We start from the raw sequence: 22,894 nt of genomic DNA on the forward strand, positions 1-22,894 counted from the left end.
GGTGTATTTGTCAAGGAGACAACAATGTATCCCTTACAATTGAAGTTTTTAGAGTGTTCATATTGGAAAATCCCTTCATATTTTATTTTCACAAAGGTCGTAATATAAAATTCCTTCCTATGGTGTTTGACAAGGGGTTCACAAAGTAAAATACCTTCCTATCGATTTATCAGAAAGTTCACATCGCAAACACCCTTTCCTATTGTATTTGACAAACCTGGCTTGGGGCAGTCAGAATGTACTGTGCCCAACTGTGTCAATGAGAGCCTTTCTTAATATTTAGTGCCCTAGAGCCTCATCACCTCAGTTCCTTAAACTGTGGATCAAGTACCCATTTTAGCACTTGAATGTCATAGTAATTAGGCAAAGCATGCTGAGACTGATGCAGTACATCTAGTCTGTTCCTGACATCTGTATGGTATCAGCTCACAATTTGTATGTCAGCAAGCTCTAACCATGGGAGAGGAAAACGGCCTAACGGCTAGAGCGGTCAAATCTGGAGAACTGGGTTCAGGTTTCTGCAATGATGCTCAACATCCTGTGATTCTGGGCAAATTACTTATTCTCTGTGCCTAACAAAAAGGAATGTGTCCTTATGTAACACAACTGGTGCTCATGTAAAACGCTCTGTTACCTTCGAGTCAAGTTCGTGCTATATGAAACTCCGAAAAAGCCATAAAAACTAGCAATGCGTCTATTGCGACATATAAAGCATTTTTGAAGATCCACACAGTTTGGTTTACAGGCTTTTTCTGGTCATTCACAATGTACAATGATAGACCCACTGCTTTTATCACCACATATACAAATTTATAAAGTAACCCTTTTATCTTTAACATGAACTTAAACATGACGGATCAGATGGTCTCTGAGTAAGGAGACCCATCTAAAATTTTAGACAAATCCTACATATACATTGACATGAATGTAAGGTATCACTGTAAGTACAAAATAATTAATATGGCTTGACCTAAAAAGGGGTCTATGTACTAAATCCCTTTGTGTTCCATTTGTCAGAGAGTTCACAATGTAATACCCATTCATGCTTTGTCACATCTAAAGGTCCTTTTTTGGTAATTGCCATGGAATTCACTGTGTGAAACCCCTTCCTTAAGCAAGTGATTGAGGATTCACAATACCCTTACCCCTACCTATTGCTTTGTCAGAGGCTTCACAGTATAGTTTTTCCTAGAGAGACACATCAAATGTTTTTGGCAGACCCAAAGTATACTTTGAAATGAACGTTAAGTCCTCCACTCATACCACCAAGCATTTACTGTAGCCAGACCTAAAAAACAGACCTCTGCAATAGATCTCTTCCTTCTGCATCTAGCTGAGAGTTCACAATGTAAATACCAATCCGGAAATAGTTGTAAAAATGTAAAAGACGCTTTCTATGGTGTTTTCATGGACTTCATAATGTAAACCCCCTTCTTATTGTATTTGACAGAGTTCACAATGCTAAACCCCTTTCTGCTGCATTTAGCAGAAGGTTTAAAATATAAACTCCCCATCTGTGATGTTTGGTAAGGAGTTCTTTAGTTCTGTATTTGTGATGGATTACACCATGTAAAACCCTTACTACTGTATTTGACCAGGAGTCATCATTAACATTACCTTTATTAGTAATGAGCACTGGAATTGCCTCATATGCAGACTAACTCAATTATCTTTCAATTAATGCTTATAGAGCAGATCACGTGGGTGAAGGCACTGCCCTCTCCTTGTAATACTACTCACAGGTCATTTTTTGTGTTGTCAAGCCAGGCCTCAAAAACCAATAAAATAAAAATAAATGGGTTTGTCAGACGGGTAACAAAACCCATGCCTACTATGATAATTTGTGGGACTCTAGGTTAGAAAATACTTGTGTATACAATTTAGCACAGTGTGGTAACAATTAACCCATAAAGTTATATTGGCTTTACCATATACCTTTCTCAGTAAATAATTCCGGCCTTCAATTTCTGTCATAATTTTTCATAATAACCAGATCATACCTTTGACACATGAAATACATTTTCCCAATGAGTCAATCAGTTCTCCTGCTTTAGTTTTTCGTTTGCCACAATAACCAACTCAGACCTATTGTGTTGAGCATAATGTGTGCGATACAGGCACCCTTTCTCAGCAGAAGCACATAACCTCTGCCCGGCAAATCCAGCAGGAGGAAGATCAACATGTGGGTGGAGCCACATTCACTCTCTTCTTAAAGTTCTTTCTCTTTTGATCTCATAGGTCTGGCCACAGCTGTGCTATCATGCCTGACCTGGGAACACAACAATACAGATCATTTCCAAACCGTCTAGAGGCAGTCACTTGCCTATACAGTTTTGCCAAAATTATTGTAATCATTTCAATGTAATATCCACGAAAGCCCCATTGAAAAACAAAATCCTTTTCAAACTTTTTGTTGTGTCCATCAACTCCATTAGGAATAAATCAGGTTCAGTAAGCCAGAGTGGGAACCATACTTCTTGCTGATTGGTGGGCCAGAAGTGCCATTTAACCCAACTGAAATTCAGCACCTGCTTAACACTGCACCTCTTTAACATGAGTAAAGATTCCTCTCACTTTGCATATCCACATGAATTGGATTAGTCAGAGTAAGCAAGCACTAGGCTAGTTTACTATCTGCAGGTTCCATTCCTTGCTATTCCCCCAGCCCCTCGGTGGCGAGCAGGAAGCTATTGAGGACTAATGTTGGCGCCACAGGCTAAACTTGTGATGCTCTAGGGGACTAAATAACGGTACTCTGCATCTTGCCTTTCAGTGAATTTTAGAATGGTTTTTCCTAAAATGCAGGCCTTACTTTCTTTTCTTTACTGATTAGACCAATGACACTTTTATACATTTCAGCAAAATCGATCAGAAAACAACACATAATTTATCAATGGATGGAAATAAACTAAAAATAAACATCTAACAATTCATGTATTATCTAGTCAATGACAAATATTTGGGTTTTCTGCTTCTGTTGCTGATATTTTCTGAAGTAATTGTGGCCAGACATCACACATAACACAGCTCAACATACCTGTGCTGATGTTGCATGGTTGAATGTTACACTTCCTGTGTTCTTGAGGTCTGGGCTCATTCTGTTCACACTGATGGTGATCCTCAGTTGTGTTGTGTTCTGTGTTCGTGCACGTTACATTGCGGCTTTGGATGCCCCCGCCGCATGAAGAAGAGCACTGGAAGATGAGAGTGTATTCATGGGTGAGAGACATTGGACTAGACAGACCAACAGCAGACTCTACGGTCGGTGAAGCAATACATACATTATACTAATCAGGAGAGTGCATATTTTAAATTAAGTTATTAATCTAAACACAATGTTTTTTACCTATTTTCATTTAACTAAATTGTAACTAAAATGCCATCTGGGTGCAATTGCAAGATCCCATACATTGAATCCACAGATGGAATTTACTCAATGGAAAACCTGTCAGTGTGGTGCTTTTCGAGGCTAGTCGTGTGAACATGTGTTTTTTTTACATAGGTAGTATTGATAAACAGGGAGATATGTATTCCCTGTGCCTTGACAGCTTGCAGTCTTACAAAGTTTTTACTACAGTCTGATATACTGAAATTGCAAATATTACAAGTTTATAAACAAGCACTGGCAAATCCAATTGGCCTTGTCTCATGCTGCTACCTGGTCTCACTGTGATAATGCACCAAACAAATTTAGCTTTCAAACAAGAGTCGAAGAAGTACTGCAGAACAGTATGAATTGGTATGAAATGACCTGATCCTCTCTTAATGAAAACTACAACTAAAACTAGAGAAAAGTACATTTAGGGGCAAAACCAATTTTCCAAGTACATTTGGATCAACTATAGCATAAAATAAATATAAAGATAAATTTCCCCTGTGTCACAGGCACAGAAAGTCATTCCATGTAGCCCTCTTTTTTCAACTGTCCAAGTACTATCTTATCCCCTCCCTGCTTCCGTCTTAGCCTCGTTGATGCTGCTGGTCCCAGGGGAACTACTAGCAGGTCTCATGGACTCTGAAGTGAAGCATACATTCCAGGGCATCTTTAAATCTTCCCACCCTCCACTCTAGCAAAGCCCCTGCTTTCCCATACTCCCCTCTGTTACTTCTGTTATCTCTCTGCCATGAGTCTAGCACAGGCACAAACCTGCAGCTGCGGTCTAACCAAAGAAGGTGTAAAGGAAAAGAAACGCACACGTGACCTGTACTCCAGCACCCCATTCTGATCATCTGAGTGAATCATTCACTCAGAGTTTACCTCTCTCTCGGGCATGTTATCAGAATAAACGTGTTTATGTCTCACACTGTCTGAATTGTCAACTATGTGAGAGGAGTTATATTTTGAAAGCTATATTAATGCATGTGATATGTGTCTTCACTTTGGTTGGCTGCGGCCCAAAGCAAAGCCTGGAATTTGCCCCTTGCTTTAAAAATAAGCATTGGCAAAACCTATACGTTTGGATTTGCTACTGCGCATGCATGGCTGACAGCATACAAGCACATGCCACCTACAGGTACAAATGCATATGGGTGCATCACAAAAACACCAACATATGCAGTAAGGTGGGTACTGGAATGGGGTTGGGGCACACAAGGGTACGTATAGCTGATACTTTATGCAGACTCCCTGTGAGCATTTTAATGTCACTTTACACATGGCAACACTTATCAACCAGAAAAAGATGTACTGCCAATCACTGCTTTTCTTTATTTTATTTAAAATGGGTATATGTCTAGAACTTTTGGAAAACTATTTAAGTGTAGTCATCAGGACACCTCCAGAACCACCTCGCGCTACTGCCAAGCTCTTTTGAAACGAGACACAGGGGTCTGTATTACAAATTCACACAATTACTGTGAGCTGTGTGTTGAATTTGGATTCAGTACCAGGAAACATAGAAACAAGCAGCCACTAACACAGTCAATAAACTCTCAGAGGTACATACAGACGCTAAAAGAAGATTGCTGAATGCATGGAGGGATTCTTAACTGTGTGCATGAGATTTGAAAGAACATTTAGAAAGGAAATCCAGGAAAGCAGAAGCAGCATTTAAATCAAGGACCGAGAGTCCATGTTGTGCTGAACTATGTTGCAGAGGTTTTACTCAGCGCAATGATTCTTTTTTTCAAAGGCGGCTTGCCAAAGTTTAGTTTTAAAACCAGTGATTGGCCCAAATGGAAGGGTGCTCCTATGGGGATTGCCTTTTGAGAACCTCGGCCTCAATCTGTGCCCCTGTGTTTGCACCCCACTTTTTAATAGCCCTGAGACAGCATTTATTGAATTTAGCCTATTTCTTGTCTCTACTGATTTAGTCTTTGTTAATGGTCCATGTTGCATCGTTGGAATACATTGGGCCCCTCATTCTGCGGTCCCGGTGCCACTGCACCTACTGCATCAATGCTAGATACATCGGTGACCTGCATCCCGCAGAAGGAGCATCCTTTGGTTATTGCCTGTGAGGGAACGAGGGTGCACAAGCCTTGATCAGTGGCAGGAGGTGAGGGCGGCAGCTGAAGGCGACCATGGCCTGCGCTTCCGCACTCGGAGCGACAATTTCAGGCTATATCATTGTAGCGTTGCTACTTAACGTAAAGGATGCTGCACATCTCACTCTTGGAATGCTTCTCTGCCACCTGTGATGAGCTAGTTATGTTCAGAGTGGGAAGACTCATTTGGCTGCTGGCTACTACATGGATGGCTGTGCTGGGGAGTCCCTGGAATAAACTAATAGTGGCCGAAACTCGTGTAATTCCGTGTAGTGGAATCACGCAGAATTACCTAAGAATTCAGAGAAATTCCGCAGAACTCTGCAAGGAGAGTAATTCTGTGTTTAGTGCTATTTCTTAGCACAAACTGCCCTCTCGCATCCCAAATGGACGAGTGAATGCATTTTTGTGCTAGGAAATAGTGCTAAATTCAGGCGAACATGGTTGGCAAGTGCGGGGGCCGCTCACGCTTGATAAATGTGCTATTGTGGTTGGGTTTTTCCCCCAAATACGTAAGCAGGAGTAAGCGTCTAACTATCAATATTTCTGAGTCAAAGAGTAACGCAGAATTATCAAAATGACTCCTCTTAATTGAAAATCTGCCCATGCCTAGAATGAAACTGCTTCAATCTGCATTGGTAATTCTCTTTAGTGAGCAGTGGAATAGAACATAACAATCATGATGCAGTTTTCTATTCTGGCTGTCACAAAAGAGGTCTGGGGGCTTCTTATTTGGCGCCGTGATTGCATACATTAACTTAATGCTTTACTGACAGCGAAGCTCAGAAACACATAGCAGCAACTGCTTCTTTCTGAGCGCTGATGTCAGAAAAACATTCATTAACTCCGAGATACATGAGGGAGATTTACTAGGATTCTACACTGTTTTTGTGTCACGAAAGTGACGAAAATTGGCGCGAAATCTTTTTTTCCTTAATTAAAGCCTTATTTATGAAGGCCTGCGTCACATTTACTCTGCCAGTGTGTCACATTTCGTGGCGCTGCAGCGGCACAAATAATGCACCATGTTGCGCCATATTTATGATGTGAAGCATCTAGACAGATGCATCACTTCGGAAACCCATGCGCTACATTATACCTGTGTCAGGTATAATGTATGCAGGGTGGGCTTTCCCCCGCAAGAAAGGGTCATCGGAGTGTTGCAAATTTCACTGCGCCACTTCTAGGACGGCAATGCATCCAAACCTTATGCCTGCCTCATGGCAGCCGTAAGGGTGATGCAGGCCCTTTCACATGGGGCTTTCCCCATATGAAAGGAACATTGCTGGAGTTTCACAACTCCAGCAATGAGCCACTTTTGCGTCGACAGATACGTCAGATACTGATGCATTTGTCATTCCTTTTAACATGATGCATCATACAGTAAATATGACGCATCCATCATGTCGCAAGGAAAGCGCACTGAGAAGTGTTGCATCCCAGCGATGCGACACCACATAAATGAGGCCCTTACTTTCCAGCGCTAAACTTGTTCAGCACTGGAAATAATGGGACAGTAATGCAAAGCTGCGCATAGCGCTGCTTTGCATTACTTAGCGCCATGGGGGCGTACCAAGGGTGGAGCATGGGTATTCCCATGCAACCACCAAAGGTTTCTCACGCTAAACCCTATTTACTAAACAAAGTAAACAGGGCTTAGCATGAGAAAACGGCGTGCTTTGAAAGTAGGAGCAAGGAAGTAGAAATGCTTTCATTTGTCCTTTCTTTTCTGACTTTGCACAAGTGCTGCACTGTACAGCACACATACAAAGTGGGAAAAGGCTTCAAGTCAGTGTATGCATAGTACTCTGTACTGGAAGGATTCCCTTCCAGTTTAAAACCTATACTTGACTCACGGAGACACCCTTGCACCCTGGCACAAAGGTGTATCCGTGGTGCACGGAAGCTGATTTCAGGCAGGAGATTGCCATGTTTTAGTAAATATGGTGCTCTCCTCCTCTCTCCTTTTCATGCAGCGAAGCATTTGCGGCTGCTGCACCGCGCTGCGTGAAAACATAGTAAATCTCCCTCTTCACGTTAATGTATGCACGCAAGACGCTAAAAAGAAGTGCACAGACCTCTTCTGCGCTGGCACCGTGCATATAACGGCACCAATGCCCGCTCTTGGAGTACTGGCCTGTAGTTAGTCTCATGGAACAGAATGCGCGATTAGAGCAGCAGGTAACACACGGATTTGAAAGGGTGGAGGGGGTGTCTAGAATGTACTGAATGGGTTCAGGACTACCGACAACCGGATCTCACAGTTCGACGGAACAGGAAGAGATCATTTACAACTGAAGTTTGAGATCGGAGATAGACAAATATCACCATGTCATTCAACATGATCTCTGAGGCTTGCTTGTCCAGTCAGTCAGATTGACTGCTCCAGCTTTCCTTCCTGTGTCTGCCCCGTCCTTTTGGACTTCACGTACTGATTCTGTCTCACTAACTCTACAGGGACGCAGGCTGGTGCATTCTCTAAAACTAAACGGCTGGTTCTTATATGGTGCTCAGTTACAATAGTTAGTCAGTATCTAGGCAGCTGTCTCTTTGCTCCTCATTTCATCCGACGTGGCCGTCAGTGCTGCATCTCGTCCGAGCTCTGCTGCGCTATTCCTTTGTTTAGTTATTGGTTGGTGCTCTGCTGGTAGGCTGTCGAGAGTAATCACCTGTGTTCATCACACTCCCCTTTAGGTCGATTGGAAATAGTTTAGGCTGGCGACGGGTCGTTTCACTCTGTTATCAAATCTGTTCTTTATCATCGTAATGTAGAAATATTGACGGGAAGTTACGTGCATCATTTTTCCCAGAGGTATATGCAAGGAGCAGGTTCAAATATTATGTGCACAGTTCCTGTGTATTAGTGAGTTCACAGAATGTGCAGTTTGTGAACACACTATGGATGCAGAAACTTTATACATAAATAGACTGCAGCGGATTTACTAAGATTTTGAGATGTGTTTGGCGCAAAATCTTTTCTTTAGCCCTGGAAATAATGTTAGTACCAAGGGAGTGTACCATGGGTGGAGCATGTGTGCTCCCATGCAACCACCCAAGGTTTCTGACGCTAAACCCTATTTCCTAAATAAAGTAAACAGGGTTTAGAGTCAGAAAACTGCACCCTTTTGAAAGAGGTGCAACAGAGGAGGAATTCTTTTTTTTTTAATAAATTTTTATTGGGCAACTTCATTACGTAAATTTTATATAAAACAAAATTTCCGTTATTTTAGAATACATTTAGGAAATACATAATAGGTCCTTACTAAAGAATGAAAAGAGCAAAGAATAATCCGTGGCTTAGGTATATCACAGATACATATTACATTTTGATTAATCAGAACAGCAGAAGAAAAATCAGAAAAGTAGGAAGATAAAGGCTAGACCCTGTCTTTCCAAGAGGTAATTGGCAACCAAATTAGAGCACCACGTTGTCTAGCCTTCTTACCTTTGGCTGCATAGATTGCCATTTCTTGATTAGCTATTCCCAAGAAACGGGTTAACCAAGCTTGGAAATTTGGGGGATCTATATCTTTCCATCGAGTAGCCAATATTAATCTATATACTGCCATACCCAGAAACAAACATACCTCTTCCTCCTTACTATGCCCAAGGGTGTTATCTTGCCCTAACAAAAAAAGAGTCGAAGACATTTGAACCTTTTGCCCGAAAACCTGTTCCCAATAATCTGATATTTTAACTTTAAGAATAGTCAATTTACTACTTTCAGTGAACATATGCATTAAATGGGCCGGGCCTATCCCACACCTAGGACATTTATCATCTGTTCGTTTTCCCCATGAGAACAGTTTCGCCGGTGTAAAATATAAGTTGTATATGGTCTTGTACAATTGTGCTTTAAGAGTTGCTGTTAGAAAAACCTTTTCAGCAAGGGAGAGGATCTTATCTAAATCAACGTTTGGGTTATTCAATTTGGATGCCCAGCGTGTTTCCGTTCTCTCCAAATCGTCCTGGTGTTGTTCCAACAGTGAGTGATATAGTATACTTATACTAGATTTTTTCTTACCCCCAATAAATTCAAAAATGGAAACATTCGTCATTGAGATAATTGAAAGTTTCGCAGAGAGAATAGAATTTATTTGAATATATTTGAAGAGATCAGAAATCGGGATATTGAATTTGAGTTGAAGATTAGAGAACCTCGTGCTGGGCGGAGCGTCTAGAAAGTCGCCCACTGATAACAGCCCGAGGGCCTCCCAACTTTTAGCAATATCATCGTTGATTTGCCTAGAGAGAAGGAAAGAGTGCCATAGTGGGGTATATCTATTGATTTTTGAGATATCAAAATGTTTGGCAATTCTCCTCCAAACCCTCCAAGCGTTATCTAAAATTTTGAATTTAACCTTCTTATAGTACGATGGTTCAATTTGTCTCAGCAATAACCCTTTTGCTTTCTCCCCTACAGCTACCTCGTATATAGAAGGGATCCGTGTCCTAGCTGTGTCATAGTATACTGGATTTATGTTAAATAGGGGAAACATCCCTTGCAGAAGGCTAGCCCAAAAATATAGAGTTATGTTCGGAAGCCCGAGACCCCCTCTCTCCTGCGGAAGGGATAAGAATTTTAAGGATCTTCTGATTTTGCCGTAGCCCCAGATAAATTTAGAGATTTGTGTTTCTAGAGCTTTAATCATCTGATCCTCGACAAGAAAGATCACACGGAAGGGGTACAGTATCCTCGGGAAAATATTCATTTCGATAAAATTAGTCCTACCGATAATTGAGAGATTAAGGCTGTTGACCCTCAGTAGGTCCTTTTTTATATTTGCAAGCATGGGGTCATAATTAAGTTTGTTAATGTTTCCAATCTGTGGGGATATACAGACACCCAAATAAACTGCATTGGTTGCCTTTCTGGGATCATTGAATAGAATGTTCTCGGTACAGATAACAACAGTTTTTTCACTATTCAAAGAGTATCCGGACATAACTCCAAAAGACTGGGTTATTTTCCCAATTTCTTCTAATGCCTCACTGGGGTTAGGTGTCACAACCGCCACATCGTCGGCATAAGCCAATATCTTGGTTTCATAAATGCCAGTTTTAATTGATATTATCGCAGTACTTGCCAATAATTTCTCAATCAGAGGATTTATATATATAGTGCAAATAATATTGGGGAACAGGAGCAACCCTGTCTTGTGCCAATTTGGATTGTAAATGATCTTGATTCTAGGCCCATCATCAGAACTTTCGCAGTCGGTTCTTGATACATAGCTTGGATTGCTTTAACATAGCCGGGCCCAAAGTTGTTAGAGTCCATTATTGCCCACAGATATCTCCAGGACACTCGGTCAAAGGCCTTCTCGGCATCGAGGAGGATCATGGACATCCGGCCCCCCGTCGCAGCCATAATGTCAAATAGTGAGATAGCCCTACGGGTATGATCCGTGGTTCACTTATGAGGAATAAATCCATGCTGCCACGGGGAGACCAGATGCTCAACCACCCTCCTGAGCCGATTAGCCAAGACCTTTGCATATATTTTTGCGTCTGAATTAATTAGAGAGATAGGGCGATACGAGGTAGGAAATTCCGGAGCCTTACCCTTCTTGAGAAATATCATTATATTAGTCTCCCTCCAAGATACAGGCGTATTTCCATTTCCCTGTATCCCTATGCAGAGATCCAATATATATGGTATGATTACTGATCCCAAAATTTTATAAAGGTCTATGGGGATCTTGTCGGGCCCAGCGGCCTTGCCAGATGCGAGATCTATTACCGCCACTTGTACCTCCGCAAGGGTAATGTCCTTATCTAATTCTTCTCTAGTATTTGCGTCAAGAATAGTGCTCCCTCCCCAATCCCGTAGCGATTCTTGCAAATTGTCTGACTCGAGAGAGTCTTCATTCTCATAAAGGTTTTCGTAATATCCCTTAAAAACGTCTAATATTTCAGCAGGATCTCTATATATCTTACCATTTGCGTGGATGATATTGATTTTGTTGAATGACTGTTTTTGTCGGGTACGAAGAGCTAATTGCTTTCCAACCCGCTCCCCGTCCTCATATAGTTTATTTCGGTTAGTTTGGAAGGTTTCTGCGGCTTTCTGATTAATCCTGCTGTTAATCTCAGTTTTCAGAATTATCAGTTTACGTAATGTGGCTTGGGTGTTATCACCATTGATTATAGTGGTTATGTGTTCCTGCTCTGCGTTGGCTAATTCCAACATCTGCTGCTGGTTAACCAGGGCTGCCTCTTTCCTTAGTTTGGCTACAAAACTCATAGTTTCCCCCCTGAGAGCAGCCTTGAAACAGCCCCATACCATGATCCTTGATGTGCTATAACGATTACAGTCAAAGTATCCCTGTACCCACATCTTAATGTGTTCTGTATATTCTTTATTTGCCAAAAGTTTTCTGTCAAATGTCCAATTGAATCGGGGCTTATGCAAATTAGTCAGATTGATAGTTAGAGTGAGCATATTGTGGTCAGAAAGTACCTTAGGGCTTTTCTCAATTTCGGCACCCGATGCCTGATCACTGACCACACACATGTAATCAATTCTTATGTATTTATTGTGTGGAAATTAAAAATACGTGAACCCAGGATCCGATTGATGTTTAAGAACCCAGATATCTATTAGATCCAAACTTCCTTTGAGTTGGGAGAATGCTCTATAAGCTTTAGGTTTCCTTCCTATATAGGTGGACATATACTGATTATGTGCCATTCCTACGTGTTTAAAAGAGATATTAAGATCGCCACACAGTATCAATAACTTGGGCCAGGAAGCAAGCTCAAGCTCTAAATCTTCAAATATCTGCGGATCGTCTAAGTTAGGGGCATAAACTGAGCAGATTTTAATTCCCGGATCTAGTTCAATGATGACCCACCTTCCAAAAGCATCTACTAACTTACGTTTAGCTTGTCCCAAGAAGCCTCTGGCAAAAATATCCACACCACATGTTTTGGAGGTCTGTGAGGTGTTTGCTAGCAAATTGTACCCTGGAAATCTTAGTAAGTCTCTATCCTCCCATGTAATATGGGTTTCTTGAAAGCAAAGAATATCATAGGGCGCTTGTTTAACTAATTCATAGATAATGGCTCTTTTAGCCCTATCATTTAGGCCCGCCACATTCCAAGAGCATATTTTTAACTTCCCCATAACGTCAAGCACTTGATTCCGGAGATTTGCTCTTCATAATAATAGAAAGATATCATATTCTTTATTCCTTTAGAAAGCACTGTACGTAAGAAGTTGTCTTTTTTCCCCCTGCTTATTTCCCCCTTCCAATTAACATCCCGCCTACCACCCCCATGGTCAGGCCCCCCCCTCCACCTCCACCCCCACACCCTTGATGAGGCTATTAGACTCTATAAGAGTCTATGTGATGAATGTGCATTTGAAGGACCGGTGCTGGAGTTTCACGTCTACATGTTTAACCTTTGCCCAAAAAGAGGAGAACATTTCAATATCTCATTATTATACTGAAAGAGAAAAAAAAAAAAAAGCCTGAAGTGACTGAGGTGCATACCTTTCACCTTACATCTTACAGCTTATTCTTAGATTTCTTTTCAACAATGGATGTTTTTTTTTTTAACAGAAAACTTTGATAGAGACCAAAACTAATCTTAGAAAGAAAAGAAATATAAATCATAAGCCGTCCAAATATTCCTTGGCCTTGATCTCGGATGTAAAAAATTTAGTTATCCCCTTATTAATTACTTTGAGGCGAGCTGGGTTATTCAGATAAGCCAGCACATTTTTCCCCTGGAAAGGTTTAATCAGCTGGCGGAGACACCACCTTCTTTCCACTGTGGCGTGGCAAAAATCAGGACGCACAAAATAGGAAATGTTGCCACTAACGCGCTTTGCCTCTGGCCTTGCTTTGTCTGAAATTGCCTGCCTCAGGAGAAAGTTACCAAAGTACACCAGAATTGCTCGAGGAAACCCCCCAGGGCGTGTAGGTTCTTTTAGATACATAGGCACCCGATGCGCCCGTTGTATTTCAATATCCCAATTCCATGAGGACAGTTCTGGTAGGGAGTCCCGAAATAGTCTGATGATGAAAGAGCGAGCATCCTCCCCTTCTAAAGACTCCGGGATTCCAAGCATGCGAAGATTGTTTCTACGTAGGCGATTTTCGAAGTCCTCTAACTTCCATCTGACGTCAGAGAGCTCTGCTTCATGCGCCTTTGTTAATTCGTGGTTTGTAGCTATCTCAGTTTCATTGGTCATTATACGAGACTCTAACTCAGTCAGCCGATTACCAAATGTGCTAACAGTTTTATTTAATCTCCGTACAACCCCTTGTACTTTACGAAGAGTATTCTGAGCCTTGCGCCCATCCTGTGCTGTCTCTTCCCTATGTGCTGCAATAGCTTGCAGAACAGTCTCCATTACTGTATTCAGAGTCGCCGCTGATCCTGAGGGCTGATCCATAGAGCTAGGGAGAGCCGATTGAAGGGGGGGGGGCACAAGGCACTAGTCGGGGTATTTTCTATAGTTTGTTGCGGCGTGGGATGTGTAGTAGGAGTGTAATCCCATACTAAGTCAGTTGCACCATGATGGCCTTTTCTTTTCCTGACTACTGTTTTTTGAGCTCCAGTGTCATCCTCATTATCGCTGCAAGTAGATATGGAGCTCGTCTCGTTCGACGTTGCGTAGTCATCTGAAAACGAGTAAAAATCGCTAGGATCCTTTTCTGCATCTATATCTGCAGTTTTCTTATTAATTATCCCAGCAGCACAAGCCGATTTATCATTAATTAATTCCTGGATGCTAACAGAGTGGCTCGTTCCCTCCAAACTGGACATGATATCCGTTTGATTTTGCTCAGTCACATTGCTCCCATCAGAGCAGGCAGCGGTCCCCTTGGGTAACACCCCGTGAACTACTACAGGAGTTGGCTCACACCCGGTTTTATCCTTAATTTTAGCAGAGCTCAGATGCTGCAAAGTAGGCATAGAGGAGGCATTTTGAGACATTTCCTCTAGATACCCATTTGTGTCTGGGTTTGACTGAATTGCCTGATTTGGAATCACAGTAAGGGGGGCATCCTGAAAAGATTCATTAGCGTTTGATAAGTCACTAGCTCTACATAAAAGATTATCCCCCTCAGCTTGATCAAAGCATGTTGCGCTTAGTTCATTACCTGTAGTTCCAAGAGTTTCCGAGCTCGCCTCAAAATTGTGAGATACAGCCTCCGCACTCACTGGCAGACTCTGCCTCGATTGACCTGGAAGCACTGCACTCGAGACACGGCGAAGAAGGAGGTCAGCTACTGTCGGAGCAGTCGCGCTCCCCTTCCCCATAGATGCAGCTCCGTACCTCGTAAGAGCCTTGGCGCCGACGCTGAGCCCCACGTCTGTTTCCTTAGGGGCTCGCCTTCCAATCGCTGCATCCTCACGCTGTGCCTGTCTTGTTGCTGCCGCTGCAGCAGCCCTTGCCTTAGCGGCGGGACCCGCATTTTTTGGGGGCATCGCTAAGTTCACCTGTTTGTCGCTGTGTTGAGAAGACTGCCCTGCGACTGCAGTGATTGTTTTGGCTCGGGCACCACCGATCTCCTTAAGCCCCCCTGTGGCCAGCAGCTGCTCGCGACAAAGAGAGCGAATAATGGAGTGGCCGATGAGCGTTGCGAATGTCTTTAGGTAAGCTCCTGTGTGCCCGTTTGAGCCGGCATTTAGCACATTAGTAATTTGCAGTACCATCGGGGAAGTTTTCTAGTGGATATATTAGTTTCAGGCGTTCATAAGATGGTTCCATATTCCTTACGGCATCGCTGGATTCCCCTCTGAGTTATTACTCCACGCTCAGCACCAGCACCGGTCTGCTGCACTACGGTCTCACTCGACCACCATCTTGCCTCCTGCCACACCGGAGGAGGAATTCTTTAATTTCTCATTCCTTTTTCTACTTTTTACGTGTGCTGCACTTTACAGCACACATACAAATAGGCAAAAGAGTTAAAGTCAGTCTGTGCATAATATTTTGTAATGGAAGAGTATCCTTCCAGTACAAAAACGATACTAGACTCAAGCAGACACCATTGCACTATGGTGCAACGGTGTCTCCATGCGAACGACAGCTTATTTGCTAGGGTACTAACAAAAGTGTGATATCACGTAGTCTGCATCTTGCCTTTGAGTGAATTTTAGAAAGGTTTTCCCTAAAATGCAGGCCTTACTTTCTTTTATTTACTGATTATACCAATTACACTTTTATAAATCTCAGCAAAATCGATCAGAAAACAACACATAATTTATCAATGAATGGAAATAAACTAAAAATAAACATCTAACAATTCATGTATTATCTAGTCAATGGCAAATATTTGGGTTGTCTTCTATTTTCTGAAGTAATTATGGCCAGACACCCGACATCACACATAACACAGCTCAACATACCTGTGTTGATGTTGCATGGTTGAATGCTACACTTCCTGTGTTCTTGAGGTCTGGGCTCATTTTGTTCACACAGATGGAGACACCATTGCACTATGGCGCAAAGGTGCCTCCATGCGAACGACAGCTGATTTCAGCGCTAGGGGAAGGGGAGAAAAGTGCCATATTTCTGTAAATTTGGAATTTCCTGTACTCTACTCACGCAGCGCAACATTTGCGGGTGCTGCCCTGCCCTGCATGAGCAAGTGGTAAATCTGGCCCTGTGTGTGTTCACATACATGACTGTGGTTTGTGCGCAAAGCATCTGTACAGATTATATATTTAAAAGAGTCCCCACTGCATGCATGCACTGTGCTTCAGTGCACACAATATGTGAATAAGGCATGTACAAACAGTAGGTGCAAGCGAGTAAATATACACACGCACATGGCCAGATGTACAAAAGGATTTTATGATCCACAAACAGCAGTTTTCAAACACCAATGGGTCTGTGAATTGCAAAGTGCCTTTTTAATGTTCAAAACCAGTTTTACGAGTTGGAAGTGTTTTTCAAGCTCGTAAAATTGGAGCTGTGACCAGTACCAATTCACAATTTGGAAGGAGCGCAGATACCTTCCAAATTGTGATTGAGTAGGTCATTTTTCTACGGTTTACGACCCCAGTTCCAATGAACCACCAAGAGCTACCCACACCTAGAAGAAGTCGCTCTTTGCCCCTCAGTTAATGATGCTGGCAGCCTGTGGGGAGCAGACAGTGGTCCAGAGCTCTGTGCATAGAAGTACCAGGAGCCTTGCAATTAACATGGAAGCAGTGAGGCGTGACTGCTCTCAGGTAGTGTGTGGATCCTACCAAAACATCGAGTAAAGAATACATCTCCAGTGTAGTAGTGTACTATAAATAATAAATATATATATATATATATATATATAAAAGGTGCGTAAAAATGCAGTTAGACGAACAGGGATGCCCAACAGAATATTCTCAGTTGCTCACTTACTTACATTCTTGTAGCAGCAGCAACAGCTGCGCTCCGTGCAGTAGTCCCTGCTTTCCTTTCATGCAGAACCAGAGCTGAGATGTTGGATCAGAGCAGTCCACGCTCTCCTTACACGCAGAGCTCGGGCTGGGAGTGTGGGACAGAGCAGTCTGCCCATGCCCTCCTCATACGCAGAGCCTAGGCTGAGATTTTGGGACAGAGCAGTCCACGTCTCCTTACACGCAGAACTTGGGTTTCGAGTTTGGATCAGAGCAGTCCACGCTCTCCTTACACGCAGAGCTCGTACTGGGAGTGTGGGACAGAGCAGTCCACGCTCTCCTTACACGGAGAGCTCGTGCTGGGAGTGTGGGACAGAGCAGTCCACGCTCTCCTTACACGCAGAGCTCGGGCTGGGAGTGTGGGACCTAGCAGTCTGCCCATGCCCTCCTCATACGCAGAGCCCAGGCTGAGATTTTGGGACAGAGCAGCCCACGTCTCCTTACACGCAGAACTTGGGTTTCGAGTTTGGGACAGAGCAGTCCATGCTCTCCTTAAATGCAGAGAACGGGCTGGGAGTTTGGGACAGAGCAGTTCACGCTCTCCTTAAACGCAGAGCTCAGGCTCAGAGTTTGAGACAGAGACAACTGTTTGCTAGGGGGCGCAAGGGCGAATTTTCAGGGGTTAGTCGATCCTGGCTGATGGGATTCTTGGGGCTCGCCAATCCGGTTAGGAGGAAAGAACAATTGCTGAAGGGACAGTGAATTTTAAATCAACCGAACAGAAGGTCCCACACGTTATCCTAGCAGCCCCTGCACTTCTCTCCGATGCCAGAGATTTTTGCTCAAGTAAGATGAAAGGGCTGCAGGAGTTCTGCGGGCATATGGGCAAAACATGCCTTGGCTGACAGAGAACCTGTATTATCTAATAAGCGAAGAAACTCCCTAGCCTGGAGACCAGAGGATACCACAGCAAGGTTGTTTGCAGAACAGCTGATGCCCTGAGCTTTAACAGCCTTAATATAGGCTATAGATGAGCACCTCCTAGGCCTGAGTTGAGAGCAGCCAGGCAAGGCCACATATGGGATGGAGGGACAATAGTTGACACAATCAGCAGGATGTTTTAGATAATACGAGCAGAAAGCAGGTCTTCTTATAGCTTCTGGCAGTGGTGGCTCCTACGCAATGGCAGAGGAGCATTGCCCCACTGGCTCAGAAGCAGCAGCTGAAAAATAAAAATACATTTGACTATTGTCTTATGGTTCAACTGCTGGCTCTGAGCCAGCTTGTGCAGAGCAGGGGTTGGGCCGGGTCATGGGAGGGTAGAAGGAGTGGTAAATGTGAACTTTTAAGTGCTGATGTCAGTTTGGCGGGCAGTTTTAGGCCAGCCAAACTACATGTGCACTTTGGTTTCACCAACCCGGCAGTATTTTCCGGCTGAGTTGGAGAAGCATTAAGTGAACAGTGGTTTTGCCACCTATTAACTTTAGAAACCGTGTAACTTATTTGTACAATTGGTCCCTCTATCAAGATGAGACTAGCATTAAATGAGAAATATCCAAATTAAGTCCAAACAAAAGAAACTGATGTACTTCTCAGTCAGTATATGATTTTATAGAAAATTGCTGGAAATTGTGTGCTCAAAAAATGAGAACAGAACAAATATATGCACACACAGATATGCACTACATGTGTGTGCATATATTTGTTCTGTTCTCATTTTTTGAGCACACAATTTCCAGCAATTTGCTATAAAATCATATACTGACTGAGAAGTACTTGAGTTTCTTTTGTTTGGACTTAATTTGGATATTTCTCATTTAATGCTAGTCTCATCTTGATAGAGGGACCAATTGTACAAATAAGTTACATGGTTTCTAAAGCTAATAGGTGGCAGAACCATTGTTCACTTAATGTACGAATCCCCAGGTTCTGTACTTAATTGGGCTACCCCATTACTTTATACTGAGCTGGAGAAACAGCACTGACTTACTGTGTCTGAGCGAGCAATGATCCAGCCCGCTCAGGCCAATCCCCATGGCTGCTCTCATGCTTGAAACAGCGTGTGGATTGGATGGGGAGTCTGATGCTGTCCTAGCGACTGCTGGGACCATGAAGAGAGGAGGGGAAGGCGGCTGGCAGCAACAGGTAAGTTGTTGTTGTTGTTTATTACTAACCCCACCATGCTCTCCCCCTGTGCGCTTCCAGCCGGCTGCCTCTCCCCTCCCCGCCCCCCCTTCACCCAACCCATCGGTCTTTATCTCTGTTGGCCGCCACTGGCATCTGGTATGACTAGAAAGGACACAGCAGTATATTTGTAGATCACACAACAGACCATGTATGGATGGAGGTGCCTAATTACTAATCAGATGTAGGAAGATATCTGACTTCTGGTCCAGGATGTATCTTTCACAATTGTTGCTTCCTAAAACTTTTCATGCATGTGTATATACTTGTATTCTTATTGTGAGGAGAATTAAGGAATGAACACAAGCATAGAGGAAAGGCACTGCTTTTTAAATAAATATACATCCACAAAATGCTATGGGCTGATCTCAGATGAGATGGGCCGCCTACTGAATCGGGGCCTGAAGACTCACTGCAATAAGAGAGTAGCTGAAGAAGGATGACCCAAAACTCCTTTCTTTAGGAGTGTATGTTTCGCTGTGTGTTTGTGTGTATGTGCATTTGTGATGAAATGAGACTGCCGAAACAGTCTGTAGGCGGGACCAAGAAAAGAGAAAGGGTGAAAAAAGAGGCCCTGAAAATAGCCAGTAAGGGAATCCACTAGCCTCCTGTTATGCTCCTTCTTTGTTCCCCAATTACAGAAGTCCCAAGTTGAGCCTGATAAGTTCAGGCAAAGGCGAAGATATGTCCACCAAGCTGCCTTTGTGTATTTGTAGGCACATGGCATTTTGACTTTTTGCTAGATGGGGCCTGCTTTACAACTCGTAGCTGCACACGGCCTTCCCTAAACTCGAAAACACATTCTTACAATTAAATTTCCATATTTACCCTTTATGTAGATCAGCTGTAATTTACCCTCAGATATCCCAGGCAATTTAACAGCAATTATCAAAATGTAAGCTTGCAACGAAAATAGAGCAAACCGAGCAACATGGCTGGGAAACAGCCATATAGCACTAGAGGTTGGACCTGGGTATGAAAAAAGGAAACAACACTTGTTTTGCACCTTAAATTATTGATTTCACAGCATTTAAGTTGCCTCTAAATGTGTGTTAAAAGTTCTGTACTGATGATTAGAGTTAAAACTCTGCAAACTGTTAGCTCATCTGGCAACCAAAACGCTAACATGACTCAGCAGCTATGCTTGGAACACGCAGCAGCTTTGAACTTGCTTTTTAGGTTTCGAATTTGTTTTTGCTAACTTCTGTTCGGAAATATGCTAAAAACATCAGTATCTCAGCATGTAGGAAATGTAACAAAATATTTTAAAAAACAATTAACACCCTGTATTTTGTTACCTACTTTGGAAAGTCGTAATGCTTCTTTTTGAATATTTAGTTATTCTGTGGTTTAGAGGTTATTGCTGCTTTTTCACATTTCATCTCCGTGGATGGGGTGGGGGTCGATGACCAAGTGACCCACTTCAAACTTTCTCTAAATCAGCGATTCTTTACTTTCGACTTATAGGGACGTGGGGTAATCTCTGCGTAAACAACTTCTGAACTTCGAAACAATAACAGCACCAATTTTGCTTCAAACACATGCTCAAATTATAAAATATTTCATTTAATTCCCAAACAAAAAATTCAACTTCTAAGTTGAATTTTAATGGGATGGTTGGAGCTTTTCTAAAATTGGTTTTACTTCTAAAAGACAAAGGAGCATATTTACAACGAGGCGATAAAAAATTATCGCCGCTTTGGCGGCCGTTTTCGGCCAAAAAGCGGCGATTATTTTATCGCTATATTAGCAAGGTCACGCTAACGCGTGAAACCTTGCTTTAACGTGGGGATTTCTAACGCCCAGCTTTGCATCTCTAATGAGATGCAAAGTGGGCGTTCCTGACCTGACATGATAGTAGAAATGTCGCTAAGCGACATTTCTCCTATCATCAAGCCCCACGCTATGAAGCATAGCGTCAGGAAAAGTAGCGATATTGATGGAGCAGGGGTTTTACTTTAAAACCAAATATCTGTTTCATTTTCGCATGCTATAACTAAAAGTACTACTCATTAATTATTAATGATTAAAAGTTTGTCGAATGTTGTTTAACCAACCTTATTAACAAGAGAATTACACGTGGGAATGCTATTGCATGGCTAAATAATAAGTGAACTAAGTTGGTGAGCAAACTGACAGAAAACGATGTTTCTTATGTGATGTTATGGTGTTTTGCGCTTATAATTAATATGCATTAATGGCTTTTGATGTCGCAAATGGCTAGATAAATACACACACATAAGGGTATTAGCAGGGGAATATCACTGTATAATCATTTCTATGCAGTAATTCTGTTTTATGTTTATTTTTACTTAAGTTGTCCAATGTGGCCTACCCGAAAATGGCTGCCACCTACAGCCTGCACTCGAGTAGATGGAATTTTACAAAAAGGCTTCGCTCTGCCTGTAACCTTGCACCTCCGATGAACTGAAAAGCCATAAGCATGATGACAAGTCTGGGACATCTGCCAAAAGCCCCTGAAAGACGGAAAAGTTGATACGAACTCAATGTGAACCCACTTTTGAAACAAATTCACCTAGTAGAGACATCCGTAAAAGTAGCGAATTAGTCATGGACGTTCAATTCTGCTATTCATTATTTGGGACAATCTATGCGTGAGAACATCCCGTAGAATATCGAAAAAGTACCAAGATGACATTATTTCCGCCATTCATCCGTTCTGAATAAAGAAATGTTACTTTATAGAATGTAAATTTTAGTATAAATAATAGTAGACTAGAGAGGTCTAGCGGCACTTCTTCCCGAGCTGATGATGCGAGGTCCCTATGCTGACAGAGAGGACGATGACTCTACATGACGACAGAAGACTCTAATTCTTCTACAGAGGACTGGTTCTGACTTAGGATCTGACATTTAGACAGAATAGGTAAATATGAGAGAAATGAATTTGCATTTAATTGGCTTTTCTTGAAATTTTAGATAAATGAACAATCTGTTTGAATTCCTGTCTCGGGTGGTTATTTTTGGTCATGTTTATTGATTTTATTGTGTATTCTTTGAAATGTATTTTGCTAGATCCACAAGCAACTAGCTGGTCGCATTGACCTCAAAGTACAGGCAGATTAGATAGAGTTCATATTAAAGGTGTTTCTCCTTTACAGGGCATGGATAGAGTGATTTAGGGTGAATGTTGGTGTAAAGGGCCCCACCAGCGTGTGATGTGTGTATGCGTGTGTGACTGTGAAATCATTCCGTCCGTGGAAGTAGAGGGGATTCGGAAGCTCTGATCTGCACCAGTTTCTTGGTAGCAGAATGATGGTTAGCTATTGTCTTGAACTAGCGAAATTGCGTGTATATAGGCTTGTTGATTATTAATTGATATTTGTACTAACATTATATGTTAAAGTCGTGTTGAGTTCCATGTATTGTGAACGGCTTCTGGGATGTAGGGAGTCGGTGACAGTTCCGTAGTAGAGCAGAGGGAGTGTTGCTCTCGGAAAAAGGCGAGATTGTTGGCCCTGTATGCAAACAGGGAAAAACGTGTGACAATTGAAGTTGCGCGTCGCATTGTCTGGGTTCGACAAGGTAGCATCGCCGTGTGTTGCCATTAGAAACTTATTTCTGTGTGAGAGAAGTGTATATGATAGCAAAGGTTATCTGTGAAACTCTGGTCTTAAGTCCCAGGGATCCGTAAGGTATTCCGTTAAAGCTTACCGTTGGAGAAGTAATAGGTATTCTCGGAGCTTGTTAGAAGGACAGGGCAGAGGTAAGCGCTGCTTTGTTAACGTATGATATAATTCTGTAGTAGGACAGACTGTTCGCTGTTCTCGGGAAAGACAGAATTCTGTGTGAATGTACTACATTTTCTGGTGTGTAAGTGCGTGAATGAAAAGGCATTCTGGTTAATTGTGAAACTCTT

At 42.5% G+C, this 22,894-nt stretch overlaps 1 protein-coding gene across 1 annotated transcript in view; it reads right to left on the reverse strand.

Moving 5' to 3' along the window:
* Positions 1-22,894, reverse strand: part of ADAMTS12 (ADAM metallopeptidase with thrombospondin type 1 motif 12) — a 4,274,824-nt gene that overhangs the window by 351,626 nt on the left and 3,900,304 nt on the right. The window contains exon 23 of the mRNA XM_085630806.1: positions 3,038-3,194. Within this exon, the coding sequence (XP_085486932.1) occupies positions 3,038-3,194 (157 nt within the window). The remainder of the gene's footprint in view (positions 1-3,037; positions 3,195-22,894) is intronic.

Source organism: Triturus cristatus, chromosome 2_1 (assembly GCF_964204655.1).
Source record: "Triturus cristatus chromosome 2_1, aTriCri1.1, whole genome shotgun sequence".
Classification (NCBI taxonomy): domain Eukaryota; kingdom Metazoa; phylum Chordata; class Amphibia; order Caudata; family Salamandridae; genus Triturus; species Triturus cristatus.